At 53.2% G+C, this 21,876-nt stretch overlaps 4 protein-coding genes across 4 annotated transcripts; 1 reads left to right on the plus strand and 3 right to left on the minus strand.

The window, feature by feature from the left end:
* Positions 1-415: 415 nt before the first annotated feature.
* Positions 416-4,106, minus strand: CTHT_0025480 (uncharacterized protein; the record flags this gene model as incomplete). The annotated part of the gene is made up of 4 exons (XM_006692945.1): positions 416-2,365; positions 2,662-2,983; positions 3,088-4,038; positions 4,099-4,106. 4 exons carry the CDS (start codon positions 4,104-4,106, stop codon positions 416-418), a joined length of 3,231 nt encoding a protein of 1,076 aa, XP_006693008.1.
* A 6,592-nt stretch (positions 4,107-10,698) lies between these two features.
* CTHT_0025490 (dual-specificity protein phosphatase-like protein) lies at positions 10,699-13,455 on the plus strand (the record flags this gene model as incomplete). Its single annotated transcript, XM_006692946.1, has 1 exon — positions 10,699-13,455. The coding sequence occupies one exon, from the start codon at positions 10,699-10,701 to the stop codon at positions 13,453-13,455; it is 2,757 nt and encodes a 918-aa protein (XP_006693009.1).
* Positions 13,456-14,233: 778 nt separating this feature from the next.
* Positions 14,234-15,654, minus strand: CTHT_0025500 (uncharacterized protein; the record flags this gene model as incomplete). The annotated part of the gene is made up of 3 exons (XM_006692947.1): positions 14,234-14,463; positions 14,525-15,315; positions 15,380-15,654. The coding sequence occupies 3 exons, from the start codon at positions 15,652-15,654 to the stop codon at positions 14,234-14,236; spliced, it is 1,296 nt and encodes a 431-aa protein (XP_006693010.1).
* Positions 15,655-17,145: 1,491 nt separating this feature from the next.
* On the minus strand, positions 17,146-18,400 carry CTHT_0025510 (uncharacterized protein; the record flags this gene model as incomplete). Its single annotated transcript, XM_006692948.1, has 3 exons — positions 17,146-17,325; positions 17,391-17,920; positions 17,989-18,400. 3 exons carry the CDS (start codon positions 18,398-18,400, stop codon positions 17,146-17,148), a joined length of 1,122 nt encoding a protein of 373 aa, XP_006693011.1.
* Between the last annotated feature and the right edge of the window lie 3,476 nt (positions 18,401-21,876).

Consider the following 21,876-nt stretch of genomic DNA (forward strand, 5'->3'; position numbering starts at 1 on the left):
CCCACAGACAACCAAACACGCCAACTGCCTTTGTCCCTCTGAAGTTGCAATAACCCGGCCACAGAACACCAAATCCAAAACAGAAAACCAGCGTTAAACATTGCCGCCCATGTCAAAGAAAATACATGTAGTTGCCTTGTCTTTTTATCTTTTTGACCGCCGCTCAAAAACCAAATCAAAATAAAAAAAAAGGCTTCTAAGACCGAAAACGCCCCTGATTTCTTGCGCTCTGTTTTTCCATCGTGTGAGTGACGTCGTTTCTTGGTTTGTACAACCCCTTAAGTGGTTGATTATATACAAGGTCATATATCATACGACCCATGCCTCAGGTCGAGAATAAAGGGAGAAAAGAAAATCTCGTCATTAGGCGGATGGCGGAAATATATAACAGGCGTTCGTTTCCGTGTTTGACGAATTATCTGCGATATGCCGTGGCAGGAGACTGATGTACCGATGACGTCGAGATGCTGGTGGGAATGGAGCCCTCTCCAGCCAGTCGAGAAGAGAGCCCAGTGGTAGTGCGATGGCTCAAGCTGCCACTGCGATTGAGAAGTGCGCTCGACCCAAGGCCGCTTTGACCAAGAGACAGTTGACGGCGCTCCTCGAGGGCAGAGTTGAGCCGCTCGTTGAGCCGGTCGGCGAGTCTCTCGGACAGACGACGGGATGGCAGCTCGGTCAACGGTGCCGGCCGCTCAAGCAACTTCCGCGCCGGAGTCACAGGCGATGCGGCGGAGGCAGCAGAAGCAAGGCTTGTCGGAGGGCCTTCTTGATTGGGAGCCGTGCGTGGTGAAAGGACAGAAGGTATCAGGCTCCGCCGAGACAAAGCCGAGGTTGCGGTGCCAGCATCCGGTGACGACTGCTGCGCGGCAGTCGTGCTGAGATCACGCGAGGTGCCACGGAAAGTGTTGACTTCAGTGACGGCCCGGGAAGGGGCACGAACGCGGGCGTCCTCATCTTCGTTTGCGGCTCTCCGAGATCGCAGCAGCAAGGATGTGTGTCGCCCTTCACGTGCGTCTTGGGATTCTTCGCCTTCTGTTCGCCGTGATCGTAACAACAACGTTGACGCCCTGTCAGAGGTCTGTTCTTCGAGCTCCTCAGAACGACGAAACCGCGACAACAGCAGCGACGACTTTCTGCCAGCGGTAGAAGCGGTGGTGGTGGCGCTGGATTCCATCGGGGTTTGTGGAGCAGTTGCATAGCGGGAGTTGGGAAGGGACGTGCCGTTGAGAAGGCTCTTCCTTCTTTGCTCCAAAGTTGAGAAGGGCCTTGCAACCTCCGTGGGCGTCTGCTCTGTCGCACTCGGCCTTCTGGTTCGTATAGTTGACGACGTCAGGGGCGGACTCCGTAGACTCTCTGCTACCGGCAAAGACTTCCTGCGGCTCATCTCGTCGGCAAGGGCAAGGCAAAGCTCCGTCAAGCTCCGGCAAATGCTATCGGCCTTCCGACGCAACTGCCTATCAGTCACGCCACCGCTATAGCCGATGGAACTAGCGGCACTTGAGATCGGACCTGGTTGCCCCGGAGCACCCATCATAGAGGAAAGGGCCAACGCATCCATGGCAGCGCTTTCGATAGCGCTGAAGACCTCGGAACTAACCTGTCCTTTTGTTTTGTTAAGTGCAGAAAGGAGAAGAGGCTGCACCTCACGAGTCTCCTTGCTTGGAATCTGCTTCGGCGAGGTCGACATGGTCGTGGCATTGGTAGTAGCAGTACGCGGGCGATCATCAGAGACGCGAGATGTTGTGGGAGGAGGCATGCGCCCAGTAAGTTCTAGCCTATGGATCCTTGACTTCAAGTCATCTAGCTCGTCCCAAACAGACGACGGCTCTGCTGAAGTCGACGAGTCAGTTGTGTCCGAGTTGTGTTGAGCGTCTTCTTTCTGGCTGTTCCTGGACTGGGAGACCAGAGGGGAGGAAGCACTAAAGGCCCGGCTCTGGTTCAGCGCTAGGGTTGAGCTCCGGTACGGCGACGGTTTCGACGACGTGTTGTTTTGGCTGTTGCTGTCGGTCAATGACGGTCTCCTACTCCGGTAGAAGGCGCTCTCGCGGCCAGAGCTAGGTTCAGCGAACGATTCCCGGAAGGAGATTTGCCTAGGCGTCATAGGGGATGGTTTCAAGGCTGAGCGGGTGGACTGTGAGCGCTCAAGACCAGTCGGAATCGAAGCCGGGGCCGAGTTCTCACGGTTCAACATGCGATGAACGGGCTCCCGTGTCCTCTGTTGTGCAAGCTGACTTTCGGCGAGCTGCCGAAGTCTCGAGTTGTCGCGCTGGTCGGCCGAGAGACGGCGAGAAACCTGTGGCGGCGATGTTGGAAAAGACGGGACAGCAGCTGAAAGGGGGCGACGATGTGATAATCGGAGGTGCGTCTGAGGGAACGGTTAGACATAGTGTTCAGGAGCAAAGACGGAAAGCGAAAGCAAATGGGCACATTGAAGATGGCCTTGCTGCAGAAGACAACCCAGGAAAACTGGGGGATAGGTATGCCCAGCACCGGAATATCAAGGCAAACGGACGAATAAAAAATTTACAAAAAGCCGAGACCAAAGAGATAGAGAAAAAAAGAGAGATAGAGAAAAAAATGTGAGAGAGAGAGCATTCAGCCTGCACAAAAAAAGGGGCAGCAATTTTTGAGAGTAGGAGACGTAACCGACGAAAGACTTACATTCGGGCTGGATTCAACAGGCTGAACTTCAGTCTTGGAGTCTTCCAGGATGCTCTCATTCTTCGCCAAGTTCAGAAAGAGGTCGGCAGTGGTGTCGTTCTCGGTGGTTTGGGAGACATCATCGCGGTCATTTCGTCCTTCGAGGGCCCGCAGTGCCCGCTCGCGGGAACTGTTGATATCGGCCATGTCTTCTTCGTCGACAGGCGCCTTCGAAATGCTAGGTGAGGAGGGAAGGTCGAGAACTACACTCTTTCGGGTAGACAAGGTATGCGATGAAGTGGGTAGTCTCGAGCCGGTTGAGGGTCGCGCGTTTGTGTCGGGACTGTGTGCCAAAAGTCAGCTGCGACCGGGACGCCGTGGAAGCAAATGCATGAAAACACAGCCTGTGCGGTCGAACAAGGTAGGGCAAGAGAGAATGCGACGTACGATGACTGCGATCGAGATGCATGCACGCGTGCAGCAGTCCTGGCGGGCTCAAATGGTGATGCGGGGCTCTTCGAAGAAGCCGTCGAGGGGTCGACACGTGAGTGTGTGGGCGCAGAGGTGGGAGCGCTCTGGAATCGGAGCGATCGCGACCGTGAAAATTGTGGTGTGGGCAGCTGGGATTCCGGTCTGTCCGACAGATTGTGCGCGCTTTTGGAGTGGTGGAGGCCCTCGCGCGATGAATCAGGGATGCAGCGGCTTTCGTCGAGCGCGTGGTGATGTTTGCTGGCGACGGTCTGGGACTGAGACGCCGTGTCCTGCGTATATTGGGGTCTAGGCGAGATAGGGGATGGCGGAAAGTGGTTGCGCAGTACCGATGCCAACGACGTCCGTTCTCTCTCTCTCTTCCGATCGGCTACCGCTGCTCGGAATGCTGGTAGCTTCGATGCGTTGTGTTTCTGGCGATGCGCGTGCAGACTGCTGCTGGTTTCGTCGGTAGTTGTGGGAGTATCCCTGAGGTTCTGGGCGCTGATCCTGGAGAGCGAGGAGTCGGAAATGCTGCGCGCCCTCGACGAATCCCCTGGATTTGGGTTGGGCATGCTGCGCGTGTTGTGCGCCGGGCCCAGCGTCAATGCTTGGTGGGCTCCTTTCTGGTCGCTGTGGGTGCTGCGATAGGGAGGAGCCGTTGTGGGGCTAGCCACGGGGTCCACTCGCTGAATTGCCAGACTGGACGACGCCATGTTTTTGCTCCACTTTGTCCTGTCCACTGGACCTGGGCTGTCGACAACGCCAGCGCCGCGTCCTCCCGCTCCGATGCTGTCAGGGCCGGGTCGGCTCTTCTGGGTGCAAGTCACGTCTGCAGCGCTGGAGAGAAAGTGCCCGCGCTTCCACGCCGTGTCTCGAGGCGCGCGCACGCAGTGCTGCAAGCTCCGATCCTCACTGCAGAGAGTGGCGCTAGGTGATGAGGTTTAATATGTCTTGAAAACTCGACTTTTGACTCACAACGCAAACTACAGGCCCATTAGCGGGATGGTTGCACACCCAATTCAGCGATGGACGACCGCTTCGCTGCGTGTCCAAATTCGCAAACATCCAACGGGGTTCGCTGGACAAGGTGTCTTCCGAATTCGCAAAAGTTGGTATGAAACAGGCGAAAGCCAACGTCGGTAGTCACAAGCCTGGCGCAATTGCGATAAAAGCTGATCAATTAAATTGTGCAAAGCAGCAGATGAAAGCATCCGCCCTTGTCACGGCATTGAGTCGAAGAGGGATGTCAAAAATGGTGAAAAAAAAATTGGGGAAGAAAGAGAGGAAGCGCCTCATCGGCCGGTGGTGTGTGTGCGGTGCACCGAGAAGCAACACTAGGGGTACTGGGAGTAAGGTACTGGTAATTTCGAATGTTACTGGGTTATTGACCAATAGGAATGTGCGCAGTCTACAAAAAATGGGGCTGGCCCACAAAAAGCTCGCATGAACAACTGAAAACCTAATGTTAGGTCAAAAGGAGGGGTTGCGCTCTCTTCTCGCTTGCACAACTTATTCTCTAAATGACACTATGATAGGAGAATACTGAGGTAGGAACCCGAGTTCTCCGAACTGTTGGAATCCTTGAACTTCAGGGCACGCAGACTCTGGTTGTTGAGAAAGAGCAAACAACAATCGGGTGATATGATTTGGGCGAATGCTAGGGAGCTTGAGGCTGCTGCAAGGAAGGGAGGGAGTGCTGATGCAGACCTAAATGAGAATCTTGTTACATCTCCCCAAAAAGACCAGAGCTGGCCTCTATAATTCCCCCTTTCCCTGATACCTCTCATATGAACCGGTGATAGGTCGGGGACTGCATAGGTTCACTTACTTGTAGACAGGTATCCATTGGTCGGACGGAGGGCCTTCCTCGTCATGCATGGAAGCGAGTCTTTTATCCCTTTCCCCGCTCAGCCCGCTAGCCCGGGGCTATCCTCCCTCCCTACACGGAACACTACGTGCTTGTCTCACTAAGAAGCAGAAATCCTTAAAGCCCTACCAAATCCCTCGAATGTAGTCCCAAAATTACTTGATCCGACTTGTCAGTTCCGTGAGGCTTGCGGAAAACTTACAGCTGCAAGAACAGCGACAGGCTCTTGGAAAGCAGCTCTAGATTTGCTGGCCCTGTACCAAAGCCCGCCTCTATAAGGCGGTTTTTGTGTAGGTAGGCTGGGAGCTAGAGCACGGGCATGCAAGTGTCACCTGGCATCACCCCGCGCATACGCAGCCTATTCATTTTCCTGCATGCGAAGCATGCATAAGGCAGCAGACTAGAAGGCTAAAACTCTTCTCATTCCTCTTCGCGCTTTCTTCAAAAGGGCGAGGGATTATCGTTCGGAAGTTACCCACCAAAAAATCTTTGAGCCATATCTACCTAAGTGCGCCTCTGTTGCTGCCATGCTTCGCTCCTGTTTGCTATCTACCCCCACATTATTGCTATCCGACGTATAGACGAGGACATCATGGATGGGCCTCTGAAAACAGCAACGTAGAAAGTTACCATGCTGTGAAGGTAGCACAGTTCGCAATGTAAAACCATTATTCTTTGAGAGGTAGGTAGTAGCAGTTATTTTGTATCTAGAGCGTTGAGTTTTGACGGAACAATTGGGCGTCATTGGAGCTCGCGATGTTGACACTACGGGCTCCGGAGCTGTTCGGGGGGAAGAGGAGAAGGAACCGGGAACCCGTCATCGGCCGGGGGTCAGGCCAAACAGCGATGAGGTTAGAAACGCGGTTGGCCCGTGCTTTCTTGATGGAACCAACCCTGGCAAAAGTCCTGACGATGCGGGGGTTGATGTCAGCCGATGATGCGCCCTGTAAAACATACTCTCGGAACGCGATGCAACCAGGTCATTGGCTGACCCAGCTAAGACAAGACCAACCCTGAAGTCTCTCAAGATACGTAACAGTCGCTGTGTATCGACAGGAAACAGTGTAACCTTTTTCTCAGCCAATGGGAGGGTTCCACTTGTCTGTTTTAGCTTGCGCCTGGTCGCGAGTGCAAAGTTAGACTCCCCCCAAGTGTGCCTCCTCAAATAACCTGCCTACACAACACAGTTTATAGTATTTCGATTTGTATTGGTTATGTATTACTCATTTGGTGACTTATTTCCTAATAAAGGGGCTATTTAGAAGACTGTCGCAGTTATCTCAATTAAGAAGGAGAAGTTAGCAGTAGTGTAAAAACGTCATTCTCGCGTCCGTCTGACGCGTGTTGATTACGATAGTCCCACAGCACAATTTTAAAAACTGTCCAGATATACCGTCCAATGGATGTGAGCATCTTTCTTTTTGCAAGCTACAAAGAAAGGAAATGGAAATGCGAATAACCGAGTTGGAATCTCTCAAAGTGCATGTTTTGTTGCGGTAACTTGCCTCTGCTATGGCCATTCGTCTCGAATCTTGATGGCTGGGCTGTTGTCATTGGCTCTCGCAGGCCTTGTCGTGCACTTTTTTTCCCTTGTTTGAAATGAAGATATAAGAGACCAAGCACACATTGTTACTCAACAGTTTTCGTATCTTTCGAGCAGCCATCGACTTCCTGTTTTTTTTTTTTTTCAAAACCTACGAACGTGAATTATTCGAAAGCTACCATTGGCGTCGTCGCTGTTTACGAAGACACCTATGTATGTAGGACTTGCCTACCGTGAGTCGCAAGATAAACCATACAGATTAACGTCATTGAATTAGAGCAAACAAAGTTTACGGAGTGGTTAATCACACACAATTGCCTAGCAGGAGAGTATGATGAACAAACCTTCTTGAGCGGGTTGAAGCTGCTCAGCCAGACTATCCGAGGACTCAGTTACAGCATCGTCAAGATGGCTGTAGAAGACTTGAAGTAAGTCCCGTGTCGAGAAGTCATTCCTGAGAGCCACCACTGCAACGCCTCCGGAGCGCGGCTCTATATTATTATAGACCGGACAGATGCTTTGAACTCTGGCTGCGTGACTTTGGATTATCTCAAATTAGTTTTTGGCATAGGAACCTTTTCCCGTCAGCCGCGTAAGCAAAGCTGTGATACATAATCCTTCGCCGTATCCTTGTTTATAGTCTAGATGCCTCACTCCGTTAAGTACCTCTAGAAGCCTTCAGCGAAAGCATGGTATCCGAACAGGTTCCCAGTCAGTGTGAGATAGGGAAAGCTGTTGATCGCTGGATGGATTTCATCCTGCACAAGCTTTTTGGAATCGAACAGCAACGGTTTAGGCGTCGTGTGCAAAACCCAACACCCGCGCATTCTTCATCGGACGAGATGGTTTAAGCAACTTCAAGCCGGGGAAGTTGAATGAGGCTCTGCTCTTGGCGTTTCGGTTCCCCAGTCGGCGGTAGACAAGGCTGGCCAGTGACCTTGTCAAGCTCAGACGAGACGAAAGACGAGGTGATTTTTTGTTGAAACTCCTTAAGAGAGTCCCCACCCATCTCGAACAAGCGAGATTTGGCTAGTGAAGCGAGCGCACGGCCCAGGTTTCCACCTGTCGAACTTGGCTTGTTTCAGGTTTGCCTTGGCCAACTGCATGGAGCTGGTGGGCCGCGGCTCGTGGGGAGCACTGATCCAAGGGCTACGGTCGGTTGAACGATGCTACGTACCACCGTAGCAGACCGATGATGGTACACAGTAGGCTTTCTCTTGTTGGAAGTTGGGAAGTTGAACAAGACATTCGAAACACAAAATTTGCCTGGCTATAGGGTTGGGTAGTGATATAGCCGGATATCTGTCACTCTCGGTCTGAGATCACCAGACCTGAGAAGTCTTGGGGACAGGAATTACTCTTCGAGACACTTTCTAGGGATGTGAGACACCGTCTTGATCTTAGACCTGACGAATTGATGAAGCGTCGAGGCTCTGCAATTGGCAGAGCAGGTGAACTGTGGTTGGGGGTATTAGAAGATCTAGTATAATTGGTAGTAGAGTTGTGGGTGTCCGGGATGGGATGGCATTCTACCTCTCCATCGTGTTCTCGCCCCACACTGTGATCAAGCTTGTGCCACCGACCGCATCCCCACGAAGCGCTGGGTGTGTCGGGAAAAGCTGCTGCTAAGTATACATGTTGGTAGTCATGCATAGCTTGTAAATAAATCATCTGGACCGTTGGTGACCGAATAGCGTAGGGCACAGGCAGGTAGTCTAGTCATATAAATGGCACGGAATCGCACCGTCGTTTGCGAGACTTCGGACGGGATGCGGCCGGAACAAAGACGGAATGACCGCATGCCGAGGCCACCTTCGGATGCCGACTGGGCAGGACCTCGTCCGGCGCAACGATCGGGTGCGAGCGGTCCGCATTTCTTGCATGCCGACACATATGCAAGTGTTCAACTTCTCGGAGGAGAGCAGGGAGACGCTGTTAGCGACTCGAGACTGATGCTGTGCCTTTCCTTTACCTATCCGTTTCTCGGAGGATCACGCTCCCACGCCCAGTCCAAAATTTCTCGTTGTTGAGAAGCATCATCGCAATGCCTTGAAGCCGTAAGAGCGTCTGTAAGCCGTCATGATAGGTAACTGTAAGTTTGTTGATCGGGGAGATGATGTCGAGCGAAACAACAGGTTTCCATTGACATGTTTTAGGGCCAAAGGCAGGAGAACTTGAAGTCGACGAAAAACCAGGGTTTCGCGAAGACAAGCGAATGATTGGCCAGAGGATCTCCAAACAGGGCACGCTTCCAATTAGAGCTGCTTCACAAATTTTGCGTCCCAAGTCTCACCGTCTATTTTTAGGTTGCAATCGTTTGTACGCAAGCACATCGCCAGGACGGTTAGCCGCCGGCGCTCCTGCGCAGCACAGGTGTGTGGGGCAGATTGAATCCGCCGCGGGGCTTTGATTGGACGTAATCTCAGTGCCCCGCGGTCCACCAGCCAACCACAGGCGACGACAAGCAGCTGCAGGGGTGCAGGTTGAAGAGCGAACTTCAGAAGCCCCCCATACGTCCGCGCCCAGCACCCAAACTGGGGAGGGGGCTTTTTGAGGTGACCCAGTCCAGTGTAGGAGCGAGTGACCAGCCTCTCCACTCCACGCTGCCCTGCCTCTCCCCCCAATTTTGGCGCTGAGAGCGCTGAGACTGTGTGTGGACCGTGGACGGGCTGCTGGACACGCCCGCACCCCTTCAGCTCCTCAAGCGCCTCAGGTTCCCTCCGTCAATCTCCTCTGCGGCCTCAGGTCTGTGTCTACCACTGCCACCGGGCCATTCCAGCGTGTTCTGTTGCAGGTGCCTGCTTCTGTTCTTTTCCCATTTTTCCCTCTTTTCCAACTTTTTTTTTTTACCCACATCCAATCCCACGTCTCCCGTCCGTTGTTCGATTCCTAGCCTATTCTTCTTCCCTCCCCTCCATCAGGCGTGAAGGGCACGACATCCGACCAAAGAACGGATAGCAGTTCGGACGGGATCGCAAGCACCAGCCGACAAGCGACAAGCTTAAACCTTAAGGCTATCTGCCCAGCAACGCTTGAGTCGGCAGTCAGCCTCGAGACAAGAAAGAGACAAAAGACAAAAGAAAGAAAAAGAAGTGAGAGATCCCCGCGTCCCCTTCTGTGGTCGGCCCGTTGCGCTGTGCTGCTGTGCCCTGCTCTGCCCAGCCCAGTGCCTGCGCACATCAGGGCCCGTGGTCAGACTCGGAGACTGTAACCTGGACAACGGGACTTGCTCTGACTTTGATCTCCCCTCGCAGAGTCTCGTCTCAGACTCTTTGTCTTGCTTCTCGCCTACCAGCCCCCTGAGGCTCCCTTACCCTCTTCCTCAGCTGCTGCCACTCCGTACTCTACACACGATCGCCGGCGCCCATTGGATGATGTACTGACGCTCTCGTCGCTCGATCGCCGGCCAAGCTGCCCTTCACTCTTTTTTTCTCTTCGAGTTTCTGCTTGTTCGTCTTTCCGTCTTAATCACATCTCTCTGTGCTCGGCTGCGCCGCAGTCTTCCAGGTTCTTCGCCACCCTTAAACGAACATACGCCTCGAACTCTTGCCGCCCACGGTACTTGCGACAGGTCATCCGCGTGCCACTGTTACTCGAGCCCCGACCTGCGTCTCCGCATCGGACCGTGTCGTCTCGGGTTCCCGTTGTTTACCAACCCTTGACTGAGGTCACGTCGGCGCGTGCTTGTTGCTCTGGCGGGCTCCTCTCTCTGCGTCTGTCCAGAAGCAGCGATTCGGGGATTGGCAGCAACACAAACTGGTCTCTGTTCATTTTTTTTTCCTGTTTACGGTGTTTCCATACGTAGACGCTAAAGATAACGACGTTTGGATATCAGCACGGATTCAGCAGCGCTGTCCCGCTAAACTCATCACTTTTCGACTCTTCGGCTTTGATCCAATAATCACGGCAAGAGCAACCCCTGTTCGTCGACTTTCCCCTTCACTTCATCCCGTCCCTGCCCCCTTCCAGGCTCTTTGGATTCGTGGTTTGCTTCCCGGTGCTCGGCGCATATCAGACGGATAACGATCAAGCGACCAGGCGACCAGGTGGTCCGCCAGCAACAGACTAGGTTGTGGCAGTGGCCTGATTGACACTTTACAGGCCCGACCAAGAGATCCGACAGAACAAGAAGAGTCTCCCAAACTGTTGCTGCTTTTCCGCTCGAAAGCCGCAAAATATGCCTTCCGCTGCAGCCAGACAGCTGTACGAGGATCAAATACCCTCATTTATGTCTGTCTATGACGTAGACGGCGGCTCAATAGACCAGTCCAACGCCGTTACCATCATCGACCCCTCCATTCTCATGGACGGCGCCAAAGACCCGAAGGCCTCGCAGCTGGCGCTGGGGCCTGGTGCCCTACCGCCGGAACCTGGCCATAGGCACCATGACAGCACATCCACACGAACCACCGAGTCGGCAGACTCGTCTCCTACCACAACGGTGTCGTGCACCGATTCGTCGGACCTTTCCGATCCGTCCCCGTCCTCGTCCCCGGATTCCCCAGTCAACCTTGCCCCGCTTCCTGGCCCCGGCTTCGCATCGACCAGGTCCTTTGGCGGAACTCTGTCTAGCATGGCCAATCTTAGCGTTTCGGATTCATCCCAAGAGCGTCCGATGACCTCACCGGGCCCCAGGCGGCCCAAGAACATGAAGGGTCTTTCCATCCAACCCCCCTATAACCCGCTCTCTTCCCATACGCTCCTCTCTGAGCCCGCCTCTCCCTCTTTCATCAAGCCGGTCATCCCGGCGATGAAGCGCAAGCCAAGTCAGTTGAGCTTAAAGACGAACTCGTCCGATCTTTTGACTCGCACTGTCGTCGAGGTCCCTAATTCCCCTATCGTGCCTCCTATCTTGCAGCGTCGAGCGCTCAAGCACTCAACATCGACGCCCCACATGCTTTCAGGTCTCAGGTCGGCAACGTTCGGTCCTCCTGGGGGGATGACAATCCCTGCTGTCTTGGAGCGAAACGAGACCGGACTCTCGTCTTACTTCCGGCCGCCACGCGAAAACTCAATTTCCGAGGAAGAATCATCAATCCGTACTCAGATCGCAAACCGTGCTGCGTACGACTCCGAGCCCTACCACGATATCGAAAACAATGAGGACATGAAATCCCCTGGCTACCCTGATGGACCGCTCCCGATTTACGACGATAATGTGTTCTTATATCTCGAGCCGACAGCGGAGGAGGCGTCTCGTTTTGATGTCGTTATCAACGTTGCTCGCGAAGTCCGCAACCCGTTCGAAAAGCTTTCCCAAAGTGAGCCTACTACAGACACCAAGGAACGGCCCGAGGACGACTCTCCGGTCCCTGATACCGCGACCACGGATGCCAGTTTCTGTACTGCGCGCGAGTATCCATCCTCAGATGCTTCGAGCGACTCGCCCACTACGCCAAAGGCTCAGAAGATTCTCAAGGTACCCGAGTACATACATGTTCCCTGGGATCACAACACGGATATCGTTCCCGATTTGATGCGCCTCTGTGAAACAATTGAGCAGCGTACAAAGGAAGGGAAGAAAGTGCTCGTCCATTGCCAACAGGGCGCCAGCAGGTCAGCCAGTTTGATTATCGCTTATGGCTTGTATCGCAACCCCGAGCTGAGCGTCAACGACGCTTACTATCAGGCTCAGGCTAAAAGCCGGTGGATCAGCCCTAACATGCGATTGATGTACTGCTTGCAAGACTTTCAAAAGGAGGTTGCAAAGAAGAAGAGGTTATCGCCGACTGGCGCTCTTAAGCAGCGGTCTGGAAGAAGCCCCACGAAGCACCGGGCAACGATGTCAGCCGACAATATCGGTGTAACGCCGCCAGAACCTCTCACTGCCCCGCTGCCTGAGGATTCAGGCTCAAGGCGCACAAGCCCTGAACGGACTCCCAATCGTCCTCGGGGTATGACTACCCCTCGGCCGGGTGAGCCCATTTCTCCCGGGCCCTCATCGGCTCCCTCGAGCTTCTCTTGGTCAGAAAAGGAGGATGAATCAGACCCGGGAAAGTTTGGTCGCTTTCATATTCCCGAACGCCCCGCTCCTCCAAAAGAGGAGACAAAACTTGCCCCGCCCATCGAGTCATTTTCTCAACCGTTGCGGTCTCCGGGACTTCCACCTCCTTCCTTTGGTGAGCAGGCACTTCGCCCGCCATCGTCTCCAGGCCTTCCTCTATCTCAACATACTACTCGACCTCCGCCTTCTCCAAGACTTCCTCCTCCACAAGTGAGCACACGCGCTCGGACACCCCCGCCCCCAATAAAGGTTGGCCCTCCGTTGCGATCAATCAAGATAGAAGCGCCGCAGCCATCCCCGGGACTCATTGGCCTTCCTAAGTCTCCTGGCTTCGCTCCTCCCGAAATTCTCGAGCCTCCAATGTCGCCCGGGTTCCGGTTGGCCAAGCCCCCGCCGTCTCCTGGGTTCGGCGCGCGCAGGTTCGGACTGGGCCAAGCAAATCGTCTCACTTTCGGCTCTCTAAATTGTCTCGGTGCTTCTCCGCTCAAGCAAGAGGCCAATGAGACCGAGGAAAAGAAGGAACCCGAGACAATACGCGTTGTGCAGCAGCAGCATCAGCAGCAGCAGCAGCATCAACAGAAGCAGGAGCAATCGCAGCAGCCAAAGAAGCACATCACTGCCATCCTCCCCAGCTTTGCAGATGAGCCTCTCATGTCCCCTCGTGCCGAGACGATGACCAGCAACCCAATACACGAGAGGCTGGCCGCGGTTTCTTCTGGGGCTAGCGGTCTAGGAGGTGTAGCAGGTACGGGCCTTCAGTTTGTCGAGATCCCACCGACGCCACGCGACGGTGTGTTCTCACCACGGGCAACCTTGTTCCCACGCGACCCTCTATACCCATTTGGGCGGCCCATGCAAGCAGCTGATCCACGGAGTCCACCTACAAAGGGGGAGACGCCAATTGTCAGGAGTATAGATGAGATGTTGTGAGGGAGAGCGTCAACTCCACAGGTCTGAGCGATGGAATTGACAAACTTTGTTTTTTTTGCTTAGAACACATTGGTTTGCAAAACCATTTTTGTTTGTGCGTTTATTGTGTTCTGCCACGATCGAACACGAGCATATCTTCGTCTTTATCCAATACCATAGCGCGGGTCGGCGGTGCATACATATATGTGGTTGTTGTTTTGGATTGACTGCGCTCAAAGGGTTTTCAGTTCATTAATGTGTTGCTTGCCTTGGTGCTTGATTCACTGTTTAAAGGTCAATGTATAATCTTATGACAACCCAAAACTAAGGAGAGGTTGAAGTTTATGGGATGGTGGCTATGGGAATAGGTATGGTTGGCTGTATTTGAAAAGGGAAGTTGGATGAGGAGAGGCAATTGTACAAAGGCCAATAGGGCTGGGAAGTGTCTGGGATAGGGCGGCTTGTGTCCTGATGGATTCAGGTCAGTAAAAATATACCACATATCTTGCGTCTACAACATATCGCGACCAGTGTCCTTTTGTCATGGTAAAGAGCATGCCCGTGCCCAGCCTGTGTCACCTATCACACAGTAACCACCTCCAAAACTTCTCACGATGCCAGTGACCAGGTCTATTCCCTTTATAAGGTGCAACAGTATAAATAAGCATGGCGAACCCGCCTAACGAAATGTCAAGCGCGGAGTTTTATGTGTAAGCTATGTACAACGAAAAACAATCTGGGGTTTTCTACAACAGTGCCCCACTTGCTCTACGGCAAAAGGGACACTTAATACACATCGTCATTGCGCCTTGTCTTGTAGCTTCCTCTTTGCAGCCTCCTTGGCCATCTTCTCGCGACGCGCAATCTGCGCCTCAACGCCAATGCCACCGAATACCAAGCCAACGCCCAGCCATTGCATGCGCGACAGGCGATGACCAAAGGCCACGACGCTCAGAATCATGGTAAACATCTTGCGCGTGACGGTCACGGTGACAAGGAGCACAGAAGAGAAGGTCGACAGAGTGTGAACTGTAGGGTGTAAGGGTTAGCAATGGCGATCAACAACAGGATTAAGGGTTTAAAAACATACAGATAAACACCTGCCCGACACATCCGCAAAGCGCAAACCCCAGCACATCCCTCCACACAGCTGGATGCCGCGCCAGAAAAGCCAACGCATCCTTCAGCTCGCCGCCGCTGGCTCTATCCATGCCGAGCCACTCTCCCAGCGGAGTTTGGACAAGCCAGGGGCCCACAAGCAAGTACGTGCCGGTCAGCACCGATGAAAGCATGTTGTTCGCCGCCATCATCTGCGGGCCCGAATACGGCCGGAAAGTCGAGAAAATGTAGTCCTGCGTGCTGTTCGTTAGGCCGTCAAACAACAGGTTAATGCCCAGCAGGAGCAGGCCCCAGGCCTTGTTCTGTGCCTCGGTGTTCTTGTTGTGATGATGATGCTTTTTGCTGCTCGAGTGCAGCGTGAACACGGCGACGCCGCAAGTCACGGCCGCCACAACGAGGTACTTGTACAATGGGTAGCGCTTGCGGAAGATGGTGATGTGCAAGAACATGACGGGCAGCAGCTTGCAAGACTTTGCTAGGATGTAGGTGATATAGTCGATATGGCCTAGCGCAGCGTAGCCGAAGGGAGCGGCGAGCGCGTTGGTGACGGCGACGAGGAGTAAGGGCGGGATCATCTGGCGTGTTGGGAAGAGCGGAGGGATGGGTTGGCCCTTGGGGGTGGTCAGGATAGAGAAGAGTTTGCCCGCGGCGGCGGCAAACACGGATTGGATGGTCAGAAGGAAGACGGAGAACTTGAAGCGCTCGCCATTAGGACCGTAAGCCGTAGTTGTCAGCTTTTCTTGGAGGTAGGCCCAGGTTAGGCTGGGGGAGTGTCATGTTAGCCCTTTATATATCACATAGTCCTCGGGCCGATAGGGAGGCTTACAAGGACGCGTAGATGCCAGCGACATCAATAACGAGCGTGGCAATTCCGGTATTCGGCTTCTCAGCATGCTTATCACTGGTGTTTTGTGTGCTCTTCGTGCTATTGTGCTCGCGCTCCGCAGTCGCGACATGGCCATTGGTCTTCTCGGCGTTGCCATTCAGGGCGGGTGATGACGACACGCCGACATCTCGTCTCCGGAACTCAGGATCAAACCTGCTGGCGTACTCGGAAGATGGCGCGCGCTGGACTGGAGCTGCCTGCTTAATGCGCGCCATGTCGGCAGGCTCACGTCGAGCGATGCGGCAGATGCGATGATGGGTTGGTGAATGGTGACGGTAGGCTGCAGGACCCTCAAGAACCTTGATGACTCCCCAGTGTCAATGAAGGAACGAGGCAAATTCAAATTCCCGAATGCTTGATGAAGCCTCTCAGATGAAACAGCTGAAAGGGAAAACCAAACACAAAACAAGCGAAAAAAAAATAAACCCTTGTTAAGGAAGGAAACGAGCGAAAATCTATTCCAGACGATTTCTCTGGAAAGCAATGGTTCGATGAGGAATGCTCCCCCATCCCAGCGTTATGTAACCTTCCATCGCCCTGACATTCGATTGGGGACAGCCTGGCTTTTCCGGGCTGACTGCAGAGCCTCTCCACACTGCGGGAGGCCCACTGGGCCGCTGTCGCGCTAAAGTTTCAGGTCCGTGATTCCGCTTTTAGTGGCCCGCCTGTCATTTTTAGCAGGCTTCCATGCTGTTGCTGGCATAGAAGATTGCCATCCAGATCCGCGCGCCCCTCTGTGGGGTTGCCAGGGACTTGACATCCAGGACGTCATCTCTGATATACATAGATATATATAGCTCAAAGTCATGCAAGATCATCTCATGCACATGATCAAAGTTAACAGTAATCAAGGCACCATGATACTCATATTTGACCGCTCCCGTCTCTGCCTACTACCTATTTGGTCTCGACAACTCTCCCGTAAGATCTGCTAGTAATGCTAAGGCATGATCTTTCAATGATCACACCCGGCATGGTGCTCGTGCTAACTGAGAAGCCGGCCAAGAAAAACCTATCAATGCGACCGTCTTCTTTCTTCATGAAATTGCTTAGGTAGTACCAGCGGATGGCTGTCCCTTGCCCGCAGCTCGAAGGCTTCATGGGTTGCTCAGGCATCAGGTCTCGTTCGATCTTTGGTAAATATACCGAAGGTATCTGTGGAAAGGGTCGTTCAAACTGGCCAATGCCAGAAGCTTCGAAACCTTGCGCTCTGCAAGAGCCCACAACCACAACTTCGGACAACATAACCCAATTTTCTTCCATGCCAAACGCCCCCCTGCCTGTCAAGGTCTCGATATTCACGACCCTGAAGTCCCTTCGATTGTAAGAGGCAAGTGTCGTGCATCGTAGACGGCTAGGTTTCGCCTGATAAAGTGGAGTAAACATGGATGGGTGAGAGTGAAACGGTCCAAGACAAAAGTAGCAAAGGAAAAAAAAACCGGAGAATAAGGCTGTGAAGATGCTTTTGTTATCGGCAAAAGAAGAGTCGTCAATTCATTTCCCGCCCGCCCAAGAATACGCCTTGCGGCAGTCATATCTGGAAATGACCGAAGGAGCTGGCAGTAGACATCATCCTCGATAGAGAGGGGCGTCTCTCGACATTTGGTAAAATCCCATGTCATGTTAACTCCAGCCTTCCCATAATTTCACCAATACTTTCTTTTGGAGAACTTTTACAGCCTCGCTTGGTTGCTCTCATCCCCACACTACTCGGATGGCTGAGCAGCCGCCTGCTGCTGCTGCTGCTGCTGCTGCTGCTGCTGCTGCTGCTGACGACGCATCTTTTCCGCCTCCAAGTTTTCATAGAGGAGGAAGAGAGCCGTCTCATTTGCCTTGGCAGTGCCCATGATGGTGAACATGCGCTCACCCGTTTCATCATGAGGAGCCTATCGAAAATGGTATTAGCTCGGGAAAGGGAAAAAAAAAAGACTGCGAATGGAATCTCACTCACCTTGGCAATGGAGATGCGAGCGCCTGAAGTCTTCCTGATCTCACTGATTTTGGATCCACCACGGCCAATGATACAGCCAACCATGTCGGCGGGGATGCTGATGTTCTGCGTCTGGATCTCTTCGCCATTCTCATCGTGAGTCGGAGGACCGCGGGGGCCTCCTTCTGAGTCAGAACGGCGACCATATGACCGAGAGCCATTGCTAAAGTCGGCGCCGTTGCCGGTCCGCAGCACACGGCTACCATACCGATCATGGAAGCCGCCAACTTGGGTGCGAACGGCGGGATTGTAGAAGACAGTGCCGGTGCCCCGCTGCCAGTCATCGACCAGGCATTTGCAGATCTCCCAAACGGCGCGCTGGATACCCTCGGGTGTGCCCTGGACCTCGACAATGCGCTCTGTCGACTGCGGCAGCATCTCCTTCTGTGCGACCATGCGCACGCCCGATACATCCTGAATATATTTGATCCTTTGGCCTTGGCGGCCAATGATAGTGCCCATTTGATTGTGAGAGATCAGGAGCTTAATGGCTGCGGGCAATCTGTTAGCGAAACCGCATAGTACAGGCTCGTGCTTAGCGACAAACCAGCACACTTACGATGAGTTCCATTGTGTTGAACGACTCCACCCATGCTGACTGCGGGAGCGCCTTCGAGCAGAGCTCGTGCCACAACGGCGTAGGCCCGCGAGACAGCATCGCAGCCACCAGTAATGGTCAAGACGCGATCGTAAACGCCCTGCACGACTTTGCTGACGCCGGCCTTGACGCCAGTCTCCTCGCGCAGATTGGCGACGTTCTGTCCGCCCTTTCCGATGATGACACCGGCCTCCTTGGATGAGACGAGCGCGCGCAGAGTCAACTGCGTCTGGGCGTACTCTTCGTCCGTCTTGGGTGCCGGCTCGCCATCGGGGCCAAGGCGAGGCTCATTGTCATTGATGTGCATATGACCAATGGCATCGGCGAGTTCAGCCCCATTGTTGGAAGGATGGGTGTCTTGCGAAGAAGACATGATTACAGAAAGGGGTTGAGGAGATGAGAGGGGGAGGGGGCGAGTATAATTAGATGGTCGTAAGGAGGAGCTGTAAATCAAGGAGAGCTCTTTCGAGCTCGATAAGAGTTGTCGAAGCGGTGGTCGAATGAAGAGTCTGGGGTAGACAGTTAGCGGTTGGTATGTTAAGCGGCGGGAGATGGTGGTGGGGGATGATGGATGGTCGTGGCAAGGTGAAGGTGTGGGAACTTTGCAGCACGCTGCACACTGCACACTGCTTGCTTTCAGGATCAGGAGCAGGTAGAAAACAGAGGGGAAGCAGGGTTGGCGCACCAAGCGTCAGATCACGACAGAAGAGCAGGAACTACCATTGAAAAACCCCATGTGCTTTCTGGCGCAAACATGTTTCTCCTCCTTGGGCGGAAAGAAACATGCGATCGCGAGAAGCGCAGAAGCAGACAAAGACGCAGGAGCAAAAGCAGCAACAGAAACAGCAAGGGAAGCAGAGTAGCGCGACGCGGGCGTACTGCGGGCGGCGAACCAGGCGCCGGGTCCGACAGCGGGGCAGATGACCCTGTAGAAATGCGCGACGTACCTTTTTGGAGCAGAGCACAAGACGGTGGATCTTGCTGGTGCTTCTGATGATGGGATTGGTGTGTGTCCCTGGCAAGAGATGCCGCTGGCTAGGGCGATGTATGTACCGTCTGCGAGCTGCAGCAGGCGGGAGGGGGGTTGCAGGGCAGCGCACGAGGGCGGGAGCGCTGAGAAGTTGGAGCTTGGTAGGTGGTAAGGTAAAGGTAAGAGTCGTGGCGTAAGGTAAGTAACCTGAGGCCGGAAGGGCGATTGTGACGGAAAAGAGCCAGGCCCACGGATCTGGAGCGTGCAAGAGACGCGCCGATTGTGAAGCTGGCCTAGAGATGCGCAAGGATTTTTTTTTTTTTTGGAGGCGGCGGGGAGGAGCACGGGAGAGGAGAAGGGCGAGTGGCGGATGGGAAGGTAAAGGTGGGGGGGAACTGAAGAAAAGAAAGGATGGAAAAAAACGGATTGCGTGCGGCAGGTTGGATTTACCACATGGACGATCGACCGGTGGTAAGTGGAAAGAAGCGATAGAGGTGAGGTGAGGCGCAAGTTTGGGGTGAAAATGGAAGAAAAAAAAAGAGGGGTCAACGGAGTTGGCAAAGAGCCAGAGACTGTGCTTTGGAGGGACGAGCGGCGAACTGGCCAGGGTAACTGTTGAAAGAAACTGCCTGCCTGGACCCTTAACTTCAGGCAGGTACCTCATGCATTACACAAGCACCGTACTTACGTGTACGTGCGCAAATCGATCGTTATGCCACCTGACGCCTTGCTTATATCATTGGAGTTACATCAACTCTCTTTTATCTCATAGTTATTTTAGGTCCCAACTCCAATCTGAACTCGTAATGGTCAATTGATTTCAAGTGCTTGTGAACGAGTTTTTGTTTATACCTACCCTCACGTGCAGATTCTAACAATTCCGTAACCCGTATTCCGTACCAAGACATGTGTCTCTTTCGTAATGAAACGGCGGAACATTACACATGAATTTCGCAATCATACCTCACCCACGCAGACTCATCCTTCCCCAGGCTCGACCAGTAGGCTCTGTCCCTATCAAGGCACTGCCAATGACATCGATGCGCCGGTTTCCTGGCTTCCAGACTCACTCGCGTTCTCGAAGTTGTTCTTTGGCTCTGGCATGTCTGACCAGCGCAGGTCGCAAGCTCGCAGTGTGCCCGGGCCGTTGTGCGGGCAGCCCCACATCTTGGCTCACATCTTGGCTGGGGTACAGCAGCTCCACCATACTCTGGGCACCGCGGGACTCGTCCCACTTGACAGCCTTCGCTGAGGAGGGCAACCAGCAACCTAAGCTCCCGTCTTAACATACGCGGGGCTGATTGCCCACTTCCAGCGTGCCGCGTTCCCCCAACCTCACGACTTTTTGCAGCATCATTGTCCCTTACCTACTTCCGAGAATTTAACAGGCGACTAAATTCACGGCACTCAGCTCTGATGACAGGCCTCGAGACCCCTAATTGATCTGTTGACGTGAGGGACAACTTACCTGTAGCCCTCCCCTCGAGCTCGGCTCGACGAGCTTGTTATTATCATGGCCACACGCGTTCCAAGTCTCATGGGCCACAGTTTGGTTGATAATCACATATCACCCGGTCGCAGAAGGGATTCTTTTAGGAAGTTCGGTGGATTCGACTGCCTGCAGAATCCGCCGGCTCACTTGCGAGATTGAATTCCTACTGCAGCCGTTCCCACATCCACCCAGAAGTACTAGTTGCGTTCTGGAAACCGGACTAGACCGTCTTGCCGTAATGCATGTAGAGCCTATACTTCATCCAATCACATCGTGTCAATTCCCCGTATACATTCAACTCGAGCCACACGCTGAGATGTGTATAGATGATGTCCCAGGTAGTCCCTTATGCAGGCATTTCGAAGGTGTGTCAACCCTTCTTCTCACTCCAACCATCTATGCTGTTCCACATCAATTGCGCATCTGACACAGATTCATTGCCTCAGGAATATACCATATTGCTCTTGTTCCTGATCAGCCAGCCTCAGTTGATACTCTCAGACAGCACGGTGCCACACGTTACATGCTCATCTTCCTTTGAGGGACGGGACATTCTCCCTCTTCCCAGCAACACTCTTATTTGCATTACTTGTACCCTCGCTACTCAGCTCTCCAGCGGCATACCTGCTCCAATCATAGCGAAAGAGGCAGCTTACTTTACCTGCTGTACAACGCTAGTAGAGTGCAGTGCGGGACGGGCCACGAGTTCCCCGACACATTTGATGTCTTTCCTGAGGTGATACGGCTTACAAACTCCGTCTGGCCTTTCTTGCTTATACCGACTTCTCATGTTATCGCGATCTTGCATGTAAGTTTTTCAGATCGCGAGGATATACCGATTTTTTTGACAAAGTACCCTCAAGTACTTCCCAGACTGGCTTTAGTATTGAATGCTCTCGCCCTGGACAACGTTTCTGTTGTTGATCCGAAGCAGACCTCAGAGCTACCACAATGAAAGTTGAAAAGCAGAATTGAAGAGGGATAAAAGCCTCTAACAAAATACATCTATGAACTGTTATATACGTGATAGTACAGTGTAATCTCCTTGAACATTCAACTGTCTTGGGCTACGCCAGGCTGATCGGCAGATTGGCGACAAATGATACCTGTACAAAGAGCAGCATGTTAGCATCTCTAGCCTTAAGCTGTCTAGGACATAATTTATCTCTCGTGCAATCTGATACATGGCTTAGAAGGTTGGCGATAGACTTTCTTCACCATAACTAGCGTCGTCAAATGAAATCCATGCCTTAAAAGTCACCTCATCTCAAAGAGAACGGTCATTCGAAGATCATCGATCCTAGTTCTAGAGACTGTAAAATGCAACCATGAATTGTCAGTTCACGACAATAGAGGATGTAAGTGAGGGGTGAAAGTTGACCGAGCA

This window comes from Thermochaetoides thermophila, assembly GCF_000221225.1.
Source record: "Thermochaetoides thermophila DSM 1495 unplaced genomic scaffold scf7180000011816, whole genome shotgun sequence".
Classification (NCBI taxonomy): Eukaryota; Fungi; Ascomycota; class Sordariomycetes; order Sordariales; family Chaetomiaceae; genus Thermochaetoides; species Thermochaetoides thermophila.